At 34.2% G+C, this 19575-nt stretch overlaps 2 protein-coding genes across 2 annotated transcripts in view; one reads left to right on the top strand and one right to left on the bottom strand.

Annotated features, from left to right (window-relative positions):
- The window catches only part of LOC143226777 (protein bark beetle-like), a 35360-nt gene extending 30479 nt beyond the window's left edge, over positions 1-4881 (bottom strand). Inside the window, 1 exon segment of the mRNA XM_076458176.1 lies at positions 4407-4881. Within this exon segment, the coding sequence (XP_076314291.1) occupies positions 4407-4649 (243 nt within the window). The 5' untranslated portion in view covers positions 4650-4881.
- Positions 4882-11361: 6480 nt separating this feature from the next.
- The window catches only part of LOC143226773 (ribosomal protein S6 kinase delta-1), a 32675-nt gene continuing 24461 nt past the window's right edge, over positions 11362-19575 (top strand). The window contains exons 1-4 of the mRNA XM_076458170.1: positions 11362-11649; positions 12929-12964; positions 14042-14159; positions 18445-18560. Of these exons, the coding sequence (XP_076314285.1) occupies positions 11539-11649; positions 12929-12964; positions 14042-14159; positions 18445-18560 (381 nt within the window). The 5' untranslated portion in view covers positions 11362-11538. The remainder of the gene's footprint in view (positions 11650-12928; positions 12965-14041; positions 14160-18444; positions 18561-19575) is intronic.

Below are 19575 nucleotides of genomic sequence, written 5' to 3'. Positions count from 1 at the left end.
TATATCCCCCACTACCTCCCTGTGTCTCAGCAGATAGCTCAGGGCTAGTAACACTAAAACCTGGTTTCGATACCTATGGTGCGCAGATTTCAAATAGCCCATTAGCTAGCCTCGCACTTAACCAGAAACAAAATATTCTGAATTTGATTTCTGATAACAAACACAAGAGACTTATTTTTCAAACGAAACTGCATTCAATTGTTTATCTAATGCGAATATAAAGTAGAGAAAAATATATATATGGTTTGGTAGAAGAAAATTTTCGTTCTTTTCAATACGGTGAGATATATGTTTTTAAGAATATTCCATTTCCTCTGCTTTTAATAGGCTTAACACTGCCGTGATACACTTACAGTTGCTAGGGGTACACTGAACATCCTGCCTTTCTACTTCCACTAAGGGTTGCAAGATACAACAAAACGACAGATATATAAATTTAGTTAATAAACTATAAAAATTCAATGTGACTATTTCATGCTAATGCATGTTAACCTAATCTAAAGTTATTCACAAACCAATTAGATTATTTTTATTCGTTCGACCCCTTGGTGACACAGAAGCAAGTCTTCTGACTTATAACACCAGAAACCGGGCTTTCATGTTTAACTACAAACAATTTTTCCCACTGGGCTGGCTGTAAAAATATCTAATATTTTCCTCGTGTTTTGTTTTTTTGTCTTGAATTTCGCGCAAAGCTTCACGAGAGCTATCTGAGCTAGCCGTCCCTAATATAGCAGTGTAAGACTAGACGGAAGGCAGCTAATCATCACCACCCACCGTCAACTCTTGGGCTACTCTTTTACCAACGAATAGTGGGATTGACCGTCACATTATAATGCCCCCACTGCTAAAAGCACGAGGATTCGAATCCGCGAACCTCACATTACGAGTCGAACGCCTTAATCCACCTGGTAGCCCTACTGATGTAATATCCAATTATGATATGAATCTCGCACAATCTGCATATTTTGAGAACATTTATAAAGGGAACTAGTTTTGTGTATGTAAATCAGTAATGTGAGTTTTCACCGAAACTCTCAGTGATATTAACACTAAGTTCTTATAATCGATGATTCGCTGATAAATTGTTTTTCTGCTTTGAATATAAATGAACAAAAGTTTTGAAAACTGGTGTTGTTAGAATGAACAAGCAGCAATAGGTACAAGCGTAGGACAAAGTCCAGTTTTATTGATAACAGAACCGATAAAACCAACCCTATAGTGATGGTGGTTGCTTGGCTACTCGTTATCAGATCTTCCACAAATTTGTGTTTGTTGTATACAGTTGGACCAATGATCTTACATTACTTCCTGACATTTCTATGACGTTAAACACACGTAATCGACTATCGATTTGTTAGTTTTATTACCAGAAAAGTATGGAATGAGAAAATAGTGCTGTGCTCACATCGGGTAGGGAAACCCGATATTTAGGATTATTACCTTCCAGGATTACTTTTATGGACCTTCCATCATCAACACAGACTTTATGAGCCTTCAACAATCAACACTATTTTTATGGACCCTCCACCATCAATACAACTTTTATAGACCTTCCACCATCAACACAGACTTTATGGACCTTCCACCATCAATACAATTTTATGGACACAAGCTAACTGTTTTACAGTCTCCACCATCGACACAAGCTGTTCTACTGTCTCCACCATCAACACAAGCTAACTGTTTTACTGTCTCCACCATCAACACAAGCTGTTCTACTGTCTCCACCATCGACACAAGCTAACTGTTTTACCATCTCCACCATTAACACAAGCTAACTGTTTTACTGTCTCCACCATTAACACAAGCTAACTGTTTTACTGTCTCCACCATTAACACAAGCTAACTGTTTTACTGTCTCCACCATTAACACAAGCTAACTGTTTCACCGTCTCCACCATTAACACAAGCTAACTGTTTTACCATCTCCACCATTAACACAAGCTAACTGTTTTACTGTCTCCACCATTAACACAAGCTAACTGTTTTACTGTCTCCACCATTAACACAAGCTAACTGTTTTACTGTCTCCACCATTAACACAAGCTAACTGTTTTACTGTCTCCACCATTAACACAAGCTAACTGTTTTACTGTCTCCACCATCAACACAAGCTAACTGTTTCACCGTCTCCACCATCAACACAAGCTAACTGTTTCACCGTCTCCACCATCAACACAAGCTAACTGTTTCACCATCTCCACCATCAACACAAGCTAACTGTTTCACCATCTCCACCATCATCACACAAGCTAACTGTTTCCGCCGTCTCCACCATTAACACAAGCTAACTGTTTTACTGTCTCCACCATTAACACAAGCTAACTGTTTTACTGTCTCCACCATTAACACAAGCTAACTGTTTTACTGTCTCCACCATCAACACAAGCTAACTGTTTCACCGTCTCCACCATCAACACAAGCTAACTGTTTCACCGTCTCCACCATCAACACAAGCTAACTGTTTCACCGTCTCCACCATTAACACAAGCTAACTGTTTCACCGTCTCCACCATCAACACAAGCTAACTGTTTCACCGTCTCCACCATCAACACAAGCTAACTGTTTCACTGTCTCCACCATCAACACAAGCTAACTGTTTCACCGTCTCCACCATTAACACAAGCTAACTGTTTCACCGTCTCCACCATTAACACAAGCTAACTGTTTCACCGTCTCCACCATTAACACAAGCTAACTGTTTCACCGTCTCCACCATTAACACAAGCTAACTGTTTTACTGTCTCCACCATCAACACAAGCTAACTGTTTCACCGTCTCCACCATTAACACAAGCTAACTGTTTCACCGTCTCCACCATTAACACAAGCTAACTGTTTCACCGTCTCCACCTAGTCAACCTTTAAATAAATAATGCCCAAACTTCTCATTACCGCTGAGAACGTTTAATAATTAAGGTCAGTCGATTAACTTATCCACCTAAAATGGATCGAAGGAAAAGAAGTTGGAGACTATATTATACATTGTAGTTAGACGTTCTACAGATTTTCAAATACAACATCTGAGTGAATTTTTTGTACTGTGCCAACCGCAGGTATCCAAATCCGATTTTTTTTCTGTGTTAATCATGTTAACGAACAAAGTCCACGTACAATGTCTGAAGTTGGTATGTAGATAGGATACTACAAAAGTCAAGTCACAAAATCTTAAAAGGGTGTTTGTGTGTGTGTAATGGTACTGATAAAACTTATCACACAATTCGGTTCAGTCATGAGAAATACAAGTTGCGTTGTTGGGCAAATATTTTATTATTAAATGTAGTGTTTAACTTTTCTTCCAAATATTTTAACAAATATTTTATTGGAAAACATGAATGTGAACATAAGCTTGATCATAAAGAATAATGAATTCACATTATTAAAAAAATCATTTTCAGGTTTTTTGATTAAAAGTTGGACACCACTGTCTTCCTTTAGATCTTCAAATGGCTCAGCAATAAGTCTACAAATTTAAAACGCTAAAAACTGAGTTTTAATATCCGTTGTGAGCAAAGCACAGATAGTCTACTATTTTTTCTGATTATGTTGATGTGTTTGTAGCTGAGCACAAAGTTACACAATGGACTACCTATTCTGTGTCCACCATAGATATCAAAACCCGGTTTCTATCGTTATAAACCCACAGACTTATCACTGAAGGACTTGTAACGCTTATGATATATCTAAAGTCAATGTTCAACAGAGTTTATGATAAATAGTCAAGATCGATGATGTCACCAAATAAACTTCTCCTATTGGCTCCTTTTAACCATATTTAGGCAAAACTTATTCTTAAGGTTATTCACAACAGTAACAAGTACTAATGTAAAGAATTTAAAGTAATAGTTAGAAGTAAAATTTGTGGAAAGATGAATTAAAGTAATTAAAAATGTTCTTTAACTTGTACTAGGCGTGGGGTAGAGACTGACTTATAGAACTGTGGATTACGTTATAAGACTGGCAGTTAAATCATATTATTGTATTGGAATAGTCCAAGATCTAGCAGTAGGCCATGTTGACTCTATTCTGCTAGTTCGAAGTTAAGAGTTTGCTAAGGCACATATCCTTTGTGTAACGTTGCATCGACATCCGATACAAACGATTTTTTTTATCCATCTACCACTTCCAAAACTAAGTCGAGTGTTGTTTTGTTGTTACTTTTTTGCCTTTTTTTAAGCAAAATTTTCTAATTACTGCGAATAAATCAGGAATTAAATTTTTATTTGAACATCATGAAATTATTTCGTATCTTGAATCAGGCGAACATTTTCAAGGAGTTCTTAAATTTCCCCATAAATAGCTTAACTTGCATATACCTTCAAGTATAGTAATATATAATTGATTTTAACCCTTACTTTACAAACTTATGATAAAGCGCCCTCCTTAAATATCACGTACTTTACCTTGGCGATAAGAGTGCCTTTCACGGTGATTCCCACTGCTGGACTGAAGAGGACTTCAACTCCTGGTTCGATTGTCAACTGACCATCACTCTCGACGATCACATCAGCCGGAACTTTCCAAGGACTATCTGCCAAATCCAGGTTGATTTCATTACTGATCGTGCTTTGTTTCAGTACACCGCAGTCACCAGAAGTGATTAGGCCTAGCACCAGGAAACAAAAGGTGTAGATAATACAGCACATTATGAACAGTTGTCCCACAACAGACAACTTTACTGTACTTATTAATGCCAACTAACGAAGGACTTGCATTTAGTGAAGTTATTTAATCCAAAGACTTAATTTCTAAGACGATTTATGCCTTGTCTCACATAACTGGGATGAAAAACAACAGAAATTATTGTTGCTACAAGAAGGCGAAACTGTACACCAACGTTCAAATTTTTACACTTAGCGATAAGAAACAGAAGTAACGCGACTTACTTATGCCATCGGAAGTCACATGACTCACCTACATTATCAGAATCACTCTACCTGTTATCTGCTATACGTATATATATATATATATAATTAATGGTGATTTTACATAACTGTGTTTTAATGTAATATGCAATACGAGATGATCTCATGTCTGAAAGTGCCCCCTCGGGACAGTTGTTTATTTTACAATGTCTTGAAACAAATTCAAAATCGCTCTCTATCCAATCATTAATTAATGTTTCGAAATGTTTTATTGGAGTTGACTTTATTAATTATCTATTTGTTTCACGTTTATCAACAAACCCACGCTAGGACTGTCTGGTTACAAAAATGTAGTCACAGTTTATTCATCGCCTCCAGATTTTGAGTTATTGCTATCAGCACTATATGAAATACCACACAATTAACTCACTACAATAGACTTGTGTCGTGAAATTTACATTTTTGGTAACTTCAAATATCAACTGTAACTGTAATGGTGTAAAGTTCCAAATATATTGTTCTCAGTACAACTGTAGAGAAATGCTCCACTTTTACTTCATTCCCACGCTAACCTAATCACCCGAAAATCATGAAACCTTCATATGTTCAGCTTGTTAGAACATTCTAGAAGTCCCTAGACTAAGAATAAAAGGGCCAGAGCCAGATGCTTCTCACTCACACGGTCACTTTGCCTCACTCTACATACAGTAAAAACAAAGGCTGGCCTTCTTCCTTGCATTATACCTACAACATAATCAAATTCTGCACCAAACTGTTGTTTTGTAAAATATTGTAAAATCTCAGTATTTATTGGTTGAGAACAGTCCAAGAATCAGCGATCGGTGTCTGATAAATTGCCTTCCCTCAGTCCATTACTTCAATTTTAGCTTCTCGGTGGCACAGCGTTATGTCTGCGGATTTATACTGCTAGAAACTGGATTTCGATACCCATGGTGATCAAAACACAAAGAGCCCTTTGTATAGCTTTGCGCTTAATTACAAAACAAACAAACAGTCTCTTCTAATATATAAAAAACAATCGATTGTTATTTATAAAGAATTTTCTGAGATAAGTCATATATTGTGCAGAAAAACTCCAAATTCATTTAATTTTAGAATAATACAGGAAATGCGGATTACAACGCTAAAATTGAGGGTTTGATTTTCCATAGTAGATAGAACGAAGATAACCAATTGTGATGCTTTATACACAATCACAGAAAAACACCACCACCAAAAACATCAATATCGATATAATAATTTGAAAAAAAATGTTAAATTTGACTTTTAAATAAAAACGTTTGACTGGAAGCTATCAGATTTTATAATTTGAAAGTATGTCAAATATCCACTTATTGATTATTTTCAGAAACATTTGAGTATTTCTTTCTTTTATTATAGTCTTTATTTCTTTGTTTTTAGGCCATGTAAACATAACGTTTACAAATACAAAATACAAAAGGAGAATCGTTCGTTTTAACGTAGGAAATACTGTGAAATCTCGTTTTTTATTTGTAAGCCTTTTATTTTTGAGAATAAAACGACATAACATTCAAATTGAACACACCTGTACTTATTGCTTATTTTAGTCATTTTTAAATATTGATATTTGTTTTTAATTTCGCGCAAAGCTACTTGAGGGCTATCTGCGCTAGCCGTCCCTAATTTAGCAGTATAAGACTAGAGAGAAGGCAGTTGGTTATCACTACCCTCGCCAACTCTTAGGCTACTCTTTTACAAACGAATAGTATAATTGACCTAAAATTATAACTCCCCCACGGCTGAAAGGGTGAACATGTTTGTTTTGAGAGGGATTCAAACCCGTGACCCTCATATTGTGAGTCGATTGCTCTAACCAAATAGCCATGCTAGGCTAAATAGTATTGTAACGTGTTCTTTCATAAAGCAGGTTATTTCTTATCATTCCAGGGAAATAACGAGTCCAGTTCATGTACAGTCATGTGAAAAAGTTAGGACACCCTATGAAAGCCTGTGTATTTTTGTAACATATTTGGATATATAGATATTTAATTTCAATTTTAACAATACTGAGAGATTATAGAAATATAACTAAACAATTAAAACTGAAGAAAAGACTTTTCAAAATCTTCAGTAAAATTAATTCTATAAAAATGCATATTCCAACTGAGGAAAAAGTTAGGACACCCCCCACATTTATGATCACTTAAAATGGTTCAACTCACACACAGGTGTATCACACCAGATGCACATGATTAGAAGATCGTTACTCAGCATTTTGAATGAGGCTTGCCCTATTTAAACCTCAGACATTTAGTTTGATGTGCTCCTGACTGTTGAAGTGATAGTGAGCACCATGGTGAGAGCAAAGGAGCTGTCTGAGGCCTTCAGAAAGAAAATTGTAGCAGCTTATAAGTCTGGTAAGGGATTTAAAAAGATCCCAAAGGATTTTGAAATCAGCCTTTCCACTGTCCGGAAAATAGTCAACAAGTGGAGGGCTTTCAAAACAACTGCCAACATGCCCAGGTCTGGTCGTCCAAGCAAGTTCACCCCGAGAACAGACCGCAAAATGCTAAAAGAAGTCTCCAAATACCCTAACATGTCATCACGGGACCTACAGCAGGCTCTGGCTACTGTTGATGTGAGAGTGCATGCCTCTACAATCAGAAAAAGACTGCACAAGTGTAACTTGCATGAGAGGTGTGCGAGGAGGAAATCTTTGCCCTCTAAGAGAAACATCAAGGCCAAACTGAAGTTTGCCAGAGAGAATGTAGACAAAAACCACGACTTCTGGGATAATGTTCTTTGGACAGATGAGTCCAAAATTGAATTATTTGGACACCAGAGCAGAGGACATGTTTGGTGTAAACCAAATACAGCATTCCAGGAAAAGAACCTCATACCAACTGTAAAGCATGGAGGTGGAAGTGTCATGGCTTGGAGCTGCTTTGCTGCAGCAGGATCTGGACAGCTCACAATCATAGAATCCACCATGAATTCTACTGTGTATCAGAGAGTGCTTGAGGATCATGTGAGACCATCTGTAAGAAAGTTAAAGCTGAAGCTGAACTGGACCCTGCAACACGACAATGACCCAAAACATACCAGTAAATCCACTAAGGACTGGCTGAAAACTAAGAAATGGAGAATTCTGGAATGGCCGAGTGAAAGCCCAGATCTTAAAACCATTGAGATGCTGTGGGATGACTTGAAACGGGCTGTACATGCAAGAAACCCCTCAAACATCTCACACTTGAAAAAATTCTGCTTTGAGAAGTGGGGCAAACTTTCTTCAGACCGATGTCAGAGACTGGTAGATGGCTACAAGAAGCGTCTCACTGCAGTTATTTCAGCAAAAGGGGGTAACACTAACTATTATGGGGTAGGGTGTCCTACCTTTTTCCTCAGTTCGAATATGCATTTTTGTAGAATTACATTTACAGAAGATCTTGAAAAGTCTTTTCTTCAGTTTTAATTGTTTAATTATATTCCTATAATCTCTCAGTATTGTTAAAATTAGGATTAAATATTTATATATCCAAAAATGTTACAAAAATACGCAGGATTTCATAGGGTTTCCTAACAGTTTCACATTACTGTAGCTATTACTTTTTAACATTATTACAGGCTGTTATCACTTTTATAGAGTTATAGGCTCTAGTTCACAAACAACGTTTTCAACATTCAACAGAAATTTACCTGTTAATAGTACTAACGTAAAAATAAACTTACGTGAACAATTTCACGGTTAATCGATCGATTAATTGATTATAAGCGTTAGCAGATGCTGATCTGTTGATGAAGATCTATGGGTCATGATAATTGCTTAAGATATCCACACACCATATTGCATAGAGAAGTTTCCATCAATCAGGTAACTTCAAACTTTCCTTTTTGCTGGCACTCTGTGTCCACTTATGTCCTCTTTCATTATTCTTGGAGATAATTTCCCACCTTTCATTACCAAATCAGATCAAAATGAAACAGCGTCGATCAACATATGGCGAAACTTCAAACTAATAAGCCCATAGACTCGTGGACTTCTTCTTGAATAACGAACTTCTTATTTCATTTGGAGCGGGTGAGTTATTCTCAACTGAACTTTGGTCCATTACTAGTTCCCGTCGTTTGGTTAGCCCCTTGTTGTTTCTGTGATTTGACGAGGCTCAAAGGACTCATTATTTGCTTGGTGTATGAACAGCTGTTGGTCCTTAATTTGGTTTGCATTTCCTGAGAATACATCCTTTCGTGTTAAACATGAAACATCTATTGTTTCGTGGTTTATTTCCTTCATTATTGTACTTAATTGTCTAACTACTCTCTCTGTCTACTTTAGATTATCATCAGAGAAAGATTATGTTTCAATACTATTTTATTTGGCAACTCTATAATTTCCAGTATGGTGTTTTTAGCTGTCTATCAGCGATTTGAATGGATTCTAGTTCTATCAACAATTGTATGTTTTTTTCTAAAAATGTACACCTACTTTGCCTCAATATAATTCTCGCATTTGGATAAGATAATCGATCAAATCTTTCCAAATTTTTTTGAAAGTACATCTAAGATATTTTTTCTCGATATTCTGTTCTGAAACTTTGCTCTTAATACTTCTTTCTGGTGTGTTACTCTGAAATTACTGGATAAGATAGCAACTAGAGCTCGATCTTTAAAGCTAACCATTCTAAATGGTCAGTAAGATGAATAATTTTGTGTTTGAAATTATTTCAAAGTGAGCCTGATATGTTTCATCTGGCACTTTTCTATCGTAGTCAATTGGTTTCTCACTTGAGAAAAAACACACACTTTTAAGATCTCGAAAATTCATTTCTTTTATCTCTTGGCTTTCTTTTAATTTTCTATCTCTTTCTTCTTGGTCATATTCTGATTTTCCTTACTCTTTTGCGGCCCGGCATGGCCAAGCGTGTTAAGGCGTGCGACTCGTAATCTGAGAATCGCAGGTTCGCATCCCCGTCGCGCCAAACATACTCGCTCTTTCAGCCGTGGGGGTGTTATAATGTGACCGTCAATCCCCCTATTCGTTGGTACAATAGTAGCCCAAGAGTTGGCGGTGGGTGGTGATGACTAGCTGCCTTTCCTCTAGTTTTACACTACTAAATTAGGGACGGCTAGCACAGATAGCCCTCGAGTAGCTTTGTGCGAAATTCGAAAACAAAACAAACAAACAAAAACTTACTGTTTTTTATATCTCTTCCTTGTTATTTTTTTTCAATATTTTGTTTCGTCCTTATTTACTCTCTTTTAATTATTATGTCATTTCTAACAAAGTTTCAGTCACGCTTCTGGATCTGGTTGTCATGTTGAAACTAAGTAAAGTTATATATTTGATTCATCAAAATAAACCTGTTTCTAAAACCGTTATTAAAGTAATGCGTTCTTTCTTTGAGTGATGTTTTAAAAATATTTAGTGAAAATAATATGAAGTTTATTTTACAAATTGATGGCGAATGAGTTCGTGTCTTCCGAGATGTTTGTTACAGATTATTATCATTTGATTACTGTTGTAGACCCTTGTTCACAAATAACATTTTTTTCTTTGAATATAAATTTATTCACTAATGGTACTTCGACCAACGTACAAATAAGCGCAGGCCTGGAATGGCCTAGCGCGTTAAGGTGTGCGCTTCGTAATCTGAGGGTCGCGGGTTCGCGCCCGAGTCGCGCCAAACATGCAGCCCTCCCAGCCGTGGGGGCGTTATAATGTGCGGTCAATCCCATTTTTCGTTGGTAAAAGAGTAGCCCAAGAGTTGGCAGTGGGTGGTGATGACTAACTGCCTTCCCTCTAGTCTTACACTGCTAAATTAGGGACGGCTAGCACAGATAGCCCTCGAGTAGCTTTGTGCGAATTTCCAAAAAACAAACAAACAAATAAGCGTATTTGTACAATTTGACTACTAGCTAATCAAGTAACTGTACTTATGTGATAATTAGTACTGGTCTGAGTTCTTCACAAACTTATTCATCACTGAACAAGTTTAAAAAATTCTCAGTGACTCAATTCTCATATTTATCTTGTTTCTATATGTTTTGCATATATCATTAACAATCACGAACAATTTAGGTATTTCAGGACTACTTTTATAAACTCTCTAAATATAGCGTTACTATACTTTCAGCAGCTTCTTCTGGCAAACATGTAAATTAAAAATTGAAAATACAGCTTAAAAACGAAAAAAAATCATGATTTACCAATATGATTTACATGCAAGACTAGCCTCTCAAATAAGTGAACAGATGGTAGGTTGTATTTGTACATACAACGCGCCAAATCTACCAAGTTATTCTAGGTTTTAATTTCGCTAATTTTCGTTCGATATTGTGAATTTTCTCTTAAACAACATATTTATGATAGAAAGTAAAAATACATCTATTTACCATAGATTATGAATAAATATAAAATACATAGTGTTGTTGATTATGAGAAGTAAAATAAAAATAAATTATCCATAATTCAGATATTTTAGTTTATGTTAATATGGTGGCGCTATATTTGGTCGGTGTTTAGAATTTCGATAATTATATTGCGGCTTACGGTGAATTTCAATGTGTTAAATAAATAGTTTTAGATTATTTTGTGAGAACTGTTGATAGATATCCTGATCTATGGGTCAGGATATTTTCTTATGATATCACTTGAAACATATAAACTGAACTTATAAAGCATTAGAAAGATATGGCTGTATATAAAACTAAAACACAAGAGGATCCATGGGTTCGAGTATTTGATGTCACAGAACCGTCTAGTCATGAGAAAGGTCACACCATATATAAAGTTATATCAAAGGTAAGTAAAAAAACAAACAATTTATTAGTGAGGTGAATTTATTGTGTTTTCTGATTAAAATGGCTGAAATATATACCAATAGTAGTAATTTTAGAAGACCACTGCTTTCAGTATCACTATTGCTGGTAGTGTATCAGCGTTTGATGACAGTTTGTTATTTATTCTATTACATTTAGGATAATAAACTGTTTTTTTTTTTTTTTTTTACATTTCAGACATATTTTAAGGATAAATTTCAAGGATAAGCGTACATAGACAGGATTATATTTTCACTTTGTTTTTGTTGACAGTAATTTAAGTAAACGTTTCTCTATTGTTTGTATACTATATATACACACACATCATTATGTGTCAGTTTAAATTTTGTACCTTAAGTTTCTTGCATGTACAACTAATATGAAATATATTAATATAATAATAATAGCCAATTTTTGAAATAAACATATGTAAACTCTTGGCCTAGTTGATGATTGGATAGAAATTTTGTTTTTTATTTTAAATTCTAACATTTTTTTCTTTTCCTAATGTTTAATCTTGCCACAAGTACATTATGGATTATTACTTGTAAGAGTGAATGCAAACTTGTAATTATTTATCAGATGTTAAAAAAACTACCAGTTCTTCTTAATACATTTTTAATGGAGATTGGTGTAGATATTTTTCCATATTTTTATCTTTCTAAAGCTTGTAATTTTTGTTTATATTTTACATTAATGTAGTAGGAACAAGTTTTATATTAATTGTGACAAGACTTTTGATTATATTCTCTTTTGTTATTTATGTGATATTTAGTAATTCAAATTTAGTAATTTAGTAAGTGAAATGGACAGAAATGTGGAAAAACATTTTTAATTATTCTCTTATCCATATTGATATAAACATAAATTCAAATGACAAGTGTCTACATGTTATGTAATTAAAATACAATATCAGTAAAACACTACAATTTTTGTATTTTTTACTTTAACCCTAGAATATTAGCATGGGATCACCATCATCCCTTGCAACCTAGTGTTAATGATTGAAAATTTAAGTCTGATATTCTACAGTTAAAGTCATATAAACATGGCTGAAAAAGGTATAACTTGTTTGAGACATTAATGGAAGTGTTTTGTAATAATGTTTTTGTAGCTTTAAGCATTTTAGAGTTAAGTGTCCATCACATAAGTAAGCATCAAGTGTTGGAGAATTGTGTTTGTTGATAAGTTCTCGATTGTTTAACAACTGTTAGCTTGTGATTATGACTTTAATTAAGTTTTGTAAAACACTTTTTTTCTAGGTTTTTCCAAAGAATTCTTTTGAAAGTGTCTCTCAGGTAAGACCATGTTTCATGAATACTGCAGTACAAAACTTACATAAACTATAAATGTGTGAAATATGCCTGAATGGGGCTGAAATCATTTATTATATCAGTACTTTTAATTTCTAACAGTTTGCACAAAATAACATCATGATAGGTATTGCTAACAAGTTATGAAACTCATATTGTAGGTCATGGAATATTTGCTGAGTATTTAGTTTTGGGTATTAAGTAACCAAAATCACTAATTCCAGGTCATAGAAGAAAATATTTTGGTTTATGTAGAGTATTTCTGTGCTATACTTTATTGTGTGTATAAAAATCTGTAATATTAATGTATTCAAGAGCATCTAAATATAGATATTTTTATGCTATTTGAATATTTGAAAATGTAGATCTTTTATTACATTAATTTTTTGTAGAAGACTAGTAAAATTATTGGTTTTTCAAAACTTGTACTTGTTACATTTCATTTTCACTTGTATTTAAGGATTCATAAACATTCCCATATACTACTTACTATTTAGTTTAGAATTACATTACAGTGGTAAGGTGGTTTGTTTCAAATGAAAGTACAGTGACTCATCTAATAAAAACTCAGTATTAGAGCTACTGAAAAGACAGACACTAATTTTACTTGTGCAGATTACTTGAGTGAACCGAATATGTGACTGTTGAAACAGTAAGAATACATATGTAATATTTATAAGTACTTTATAAGAATGCTGAGATTTTTGTCATTTTATGTTGTGTTCCAATTTAGTCACTCAGTATCATGTTCAATATTAAGCAGACATCCACAACTTTTCATCTAACCTGAATTTAACATGAGGTCAAACTGTCTACAAACTTCAAGTAACCAATAACAGTAACATAAAAGTACATTCTCTGTCTTGTGATTTCTAACCATTTCTGGTTAACATTCAGAGATTGTTCAATAAATATTGACTGGATTTAGATTATAAAGCTTAAATTAAAATAAAAATGGATTTTGGTTCAACGTCCTTAAAAAAGAATGTTTTTACTTACAAATGTTGTTGAATTGGAAAATATCTAGAAATGAAACAACTTTTAGTTTTGTCATTTTTTCAGGTAATCGTGTGGAAACGATATAATGATTTCAAAGTACTGCATAAAGCTCTCTTAACCATTCACCGTAATCTTCATTTAAAGGGAAAGTTTCCTCCATTTGCTAAGTCCAGGTTTTTTGGTGAGTTTTTTTACATTTTTCTTTAATGTGATTTATGTCTCCTTTAAGAAATACTTTACAGTCTTAAGAATTTAAGTATTTCTTATGGAAGTGAATTAAGAAGAATCTGTCTCAGGAAAAGTAATTTAAGAGTAGAAGTGTAATATGTGTAAGTTACTAAGATAATTTGGTTTTTTAATTATGTGTTACCCTGCTGTATTATAACATTTTTTTATGTATTTCTGAGTATAAAATTAAACTTGTAGAGTTTTGTTAAAATTACATGTACTGTAAGAGACAATCTGTGGTAAATTTTAGGTTTTCTTTGTCCAATACTGAAATTGTTTTGGATGAATACCATCAGTTGTGGTGTATTGTAATGTGCACATGTATAGAAAGTGGTGACTGAGGTTCTGGTATACTGTAATGTATGTGTAATTAAAGTTATTTATATAACCTGGAAAACTGTATATTAATGTGCTTCAGGTATATATTTAACAATATGATGTATACTAGTGTTGCAAAGTTATTATTTAGAAAATCTCTAATGTAGTGTTAGTAACAACAGTCATAATTGTGTGATAGTGGAGTTTCATTATACCTGGCATTAAAGAATCAGCTGAGTGAAAACATAATGAAGACACCTTTCTAATAATATATGTTAAACTGCTTTATTGGAGATCTGGGCAGATAGCTTGATTAATGAATTAACTGTGAGCATTGATTAGTGTTGCATTAAATAATTGATTAAATAGGTTAATGAAATCTAATAATCAATTAATTAACATTAGAGTTTCTCATTAATATTTTTCATTAAATCAATATCTTGTAGTTTAATTTATTAAACTTGTGATTCATGTAAATAATGAACTAATTGAAATTAGGTTTTCAATTATGACTGTTTTTGAACATTCCAAGTACTTGAAATTTAAGGTATTATTACAAGTTCTGTTGGTGTGCATGCATTCTGCTAGCACGCAACGCGAGAATGTGAGTGTATGCCTAGTAGCTGTGGGTTACACAACTGTTTACAGTGATACTTGCTACACGTATTTACCTTGTATGCCTAGATAATAGTATAGGTTGATGTAATGCTTACTTATTACAAGTACAAAAGCAACCATTGTTACTTAGGGTAGGACTGCTTTAATGAAAAAGTAATTGTAAGGTAATACTTGTCATTCTTTGTCTGTTCCAGAAAACCATGGTTACTGAATTACATGTTCTTTTAACTGAGTTTGTCCATGAGCTAATAACAGCTTAACAGTATGTGGTACCCTTGCTGAGGATGAATTAACTTTAACCTCATGCATACAGAATATGGGAAGGTCAAAGTTCACGTATGACAACCTTTGTTACAGAGATACATTAAGAAGTTAATTAAAATTTTTATTATTAATAAGTTTAGCTACGACATATATAATTCAATATTTATTATTATTTTCTTCATTTCAAAAATCTGTGTATATTCATTGGAATATTAAAAGTGGGTGAATAGTCAAAGCTGTCTAGAGACTATCCCCGATGATGTGATAAGGTAGGTAGGTAGATAGCAGATCAAAAAGTTCACGTTTTAGAAACTTTTGATATTGTTATAACTTTTAAGTGTGTTATTGGTCTTATATTATATGCACGTAATATATTGTAACAGATACTTTGAATGGTCAGTTTATCACATGGATTTTCAACTCAGGAATAATGTGGAAACATTTATCGACCCCAACTATTAAGTACTACTGTACTTAATAAAAATAGAAACAAATTAGACAGTTTTGTGGATCTGAATTACACATTCATGTTCCAGATTTTTGACACCTGAAGTTTTGACACTCCTTAACAGGAGTCATCCAATGCTGGAGGTCAGTATTATTATTTTTATTGTTCATCTTGTTGTTGGCTCCATTCTGATCACAGATCCAGGATTCCTGGTCTTCTGTTTCTTGTATTTCAGCTGAGCTTGTCTTGTTTTTCAACAGTTCCATCTACATTGTTTCCATGCTTATCATTGTCTCTTCTCTCTGATGAGGATCACTTAACCACTTTTTGGATACCATTAGTTTGTGTCTTTTACTTTTTCAAGTGTTTTTTGCTGAATCTTGGGATATGTTGTTGCGTGAGTTTTCAATACTTGAGTATCTTCTCTTTGCCCCCTTTTTTATCTGTCTCTCACTCTCCATCTACTCGCCTTTGTGCTTCAGTTACTCAGTTTCTGTGCTTGTGTTCTTCATTTCACATCTTTATATCATAACCCTGTCAGATATATACAAGGGAAACTTGTTCTGGTTAAGTTTGTGTCTATTTTTAATACTTGCTTTGTTGGGAGCCTTAATTTTGGGTGTTTGCTTCCCTCACTTTTATCTTAAATATGTTTTTCTGGCATCATTCCTTGAAGACAATATTTTTGGAGGTGTTATTTTACAATTTGGTAACTTTACCCAAAGCTACTTGTCAGCATATTTCTCTAATTACTTTGACTTTACTATTTTATTGGTCCAGTGGGTCCAAACAAGCTTCTCATTCACAGCACTGGTCCAGTGGGAGCTCAGCTCTCCCTCTTCGTGCATCTGTGTATTCCATTTGTAGATTTTCTTTGGCTCACACAGGTGGTTTTTCATGGACTTTCTTTGTATTTCACCACACATCCTCTTCATTTTCCTTCTCTGGCTGTCTTTCCTCCTCTCTCAGGTATTATGCACCTAGAAGTAGTTATTATAAATTGTATAGAACAGGTCTTCTACACTTCTGTTGATTTTTACTTCCATCTTTTTGTAATACCCAAGACGTTAGAAGGTTGGCACCTTGTCACAGCTCTCTCTCATTGTTTTTGGCCATCTCTCAGCTCAGGATACTGCGTTTCCTCAAGATGAGGTGAAAGTTCTCTTCTAGGCTGTGAGTGATCAAAGTAAATATTTTGAATGTTCTTATTCATGCTCTGATTTGTCACTTTATCCTTACCTTTATCAAATTTGTCCCTTTATCCTTACCTTTATCTGATTTGTCCTTTTATCCTTACCTTTATTTGATTTGTTCCTTTTATCCTTACCTTTATCAAATTTGTCCCTTTATTCTTACCTTTATCTGATTTGTCCCTTTATTCTTACCTTTATCAAATTTGTCCATGACAATAAGATTGTTCAGCTCCAAGTTTTTCCATTTGGGGTTTTGTTTGGGTCTCCATTGCCCCTACTATATGGATAACCAACTCCTTCTTGCTCCATCCTTGACTGCAACTTCCCTTCTCCTTTGGATTAACTGATTAAGTTTTCAGGTCTGTCTTGACCTTCACTAAGTATCTGATTAACTTAGGTGGCTTTTTCAACTTATTTGGGAGGCATATTCAGTCAGGCCTGGCATGGCCAGGTAGTTAGGGCTCTCGACTCGTATTCTGAGGGGCATGGATTCGAATCCCTGTCACACCAAACGTGCTCACCATTTCAGCCGTGGGGGAGTTATAATGTGAAAGTCAATCTTACTATTCATTGGTGAAAGAGTAGCCCAAGACTTGGTGGTGAGTGGTGATGACTAGCTTCATTCCCTCTAGCCTTACACTGCTAAATTAGGGACAGCTAGTGCAGATACCCCTTGTGTAGCTTTGCATGAAATTAAAAAAAAAAAAAAAAAAAAAAAAAAGATTCAGCCATCTCCTGTACATGTTTGAAACATGGATCTTCTTGGCCAAAGCTCTCATGTTGTTTTCACCATTATTGGTTATAGTGAAACATGTTTTCATTATTTAATTATCATTTTATCTGATGTACAAATGGTCAGTGTGGGATTGCTTGCTGTAGGTCCTAAAAACAAACAGAATGGTGACCATGGGGTGGTATTAAGTCAACATTATCAATTTATTCACTGATCAGAGAATGACACACAATCTGTAATCTGTAGCAAGATACATTTTAGTGAATAAATATTTTTCTCACACAATGCAACTGTTCATTTCCAGAAGAGGTCTATTATATGAAAATAAAGGTAATTTACAAATTACTTTTATAAAATTGGGGAAAAAACAACATATTAATACTGTGTTAGTACATGGTAGAAAGTGTCCCATTTTTTATTTTTTTATATGGGTGGTTGGGATGGATCTGATTAACTAATGAACATGGTGATTAACTGATAAACTAAAACCACTAATTTCCCCACTCTATACACAATGCTGTTTGGAAGGTGAAAATACTGTTTGTTATTGTACGAGTCAAACTTGCAAAAGTTTAGAAAGAGGTGTATTGGAACTAAACATTTCATTGTATTTATGTATTGTTATTTGGGAAGTTGCCATGGTTATGATTATTGTCTCTAATAGGACGCTTTGAAGGAGAAATCATTGAAGAAAGAAGGAAGAGTGCATTGGCACTTTTAGAGTTTGCAGCTCAGCACCCTCCATTATTCACAAGCCAAGTTTTTGTCAAGTTTTTTGAGGTAAGTATTTTGAATAACCTTATCTATAATGTGCAAATATATTCAAAAAGGGTATACAATGAATCCTCATTAGTCTGATCATATAATATAGATGGTTATTCATAGATATTATTCTTCAGAATTGGAAATTTTAACAATGACCCTCACATGTGGACAGTGAAGTAGAGGTCACTTAGAACAAGTAAAGATGTGAAAATTACTGATAATAAAACACCTGCATTAAATAATGGATTTCAGTAATTTCTCAAGCATTGGGTACTTGGTCACAACAGCATTGCAAGAATGACTTTAACCTGTTTAGAGAAAGAAATATTTAGTTCACTGACTAAAATGTCAGAATTAAAGCATTGGTTAAACAATTGTCAACATGCTTCTTTTGTTCTAAGCCGCACGATCTGACGAAGAACATTAGCTTGAAACATTATTCTCTTCAAATAAAAATATAAAAAAAATTCTGTGATTGTTTAATGTATTCTCTAACTTTGGTGACCTTCACACTAGAGATATACATATAAACTATGATAAATATTCAGACATCATCAGAGTGGTTTACGCACTTGCCTTGACAAAACTCGCACCCCTAAAGATGTCAACATGAACTTCACCAACCTGTGATTTAATGATCATCAGACCTTCAACCAGTAGGATGTGCTCAGCAATAGAAACACATACTCTATTCACAGTACTTCCCATGAGTACTAACATTTGAACAAATTCTTGTGTTTTTTCTTGGTGATGCTTTGTTCACACACACACACACACACACACACACACATATATTATTTTTTTAGGAATGAATAGAATTTCTATACTTATGATTTTGAACTTCTATTTCCATTCTTAATGTAGACTTTTTTTTTTCTGTAATTTCCTTGATTATGGGTAAAGCAGAAGAGGATCACTGTCCATCTTTGCCATTCCTTAAATTGAATAAGTTAGGTTTGGTTTGACTTTCAAAATAGCAGTTTGTGGTTACCCATTCCATTGTCTTCACTGTGAATGCTCCTTTAAACTC

Source organism: Tachypleus tridentatus, chromosome 9 (genome assembly GCF_004210375.1).
Source record: "Tachypleus tridentatus isolate NWPU-2018 chromosome 9, ASM421037v1, whole genome shotgun sequence".
Taxonomy (NCBI): domain Eukaryota; kingdom Metazoa; phylum Arthropoda; class Merostomata; order Xiphosura; family Limulidae; genus Tachypleus; species Tachypleus tridentatus.
The sequence above is the reverse complement of the archived record's forward strand: the minus strand, read 5'-3'. Positions and strand labels throughout refer to the sequence as shown.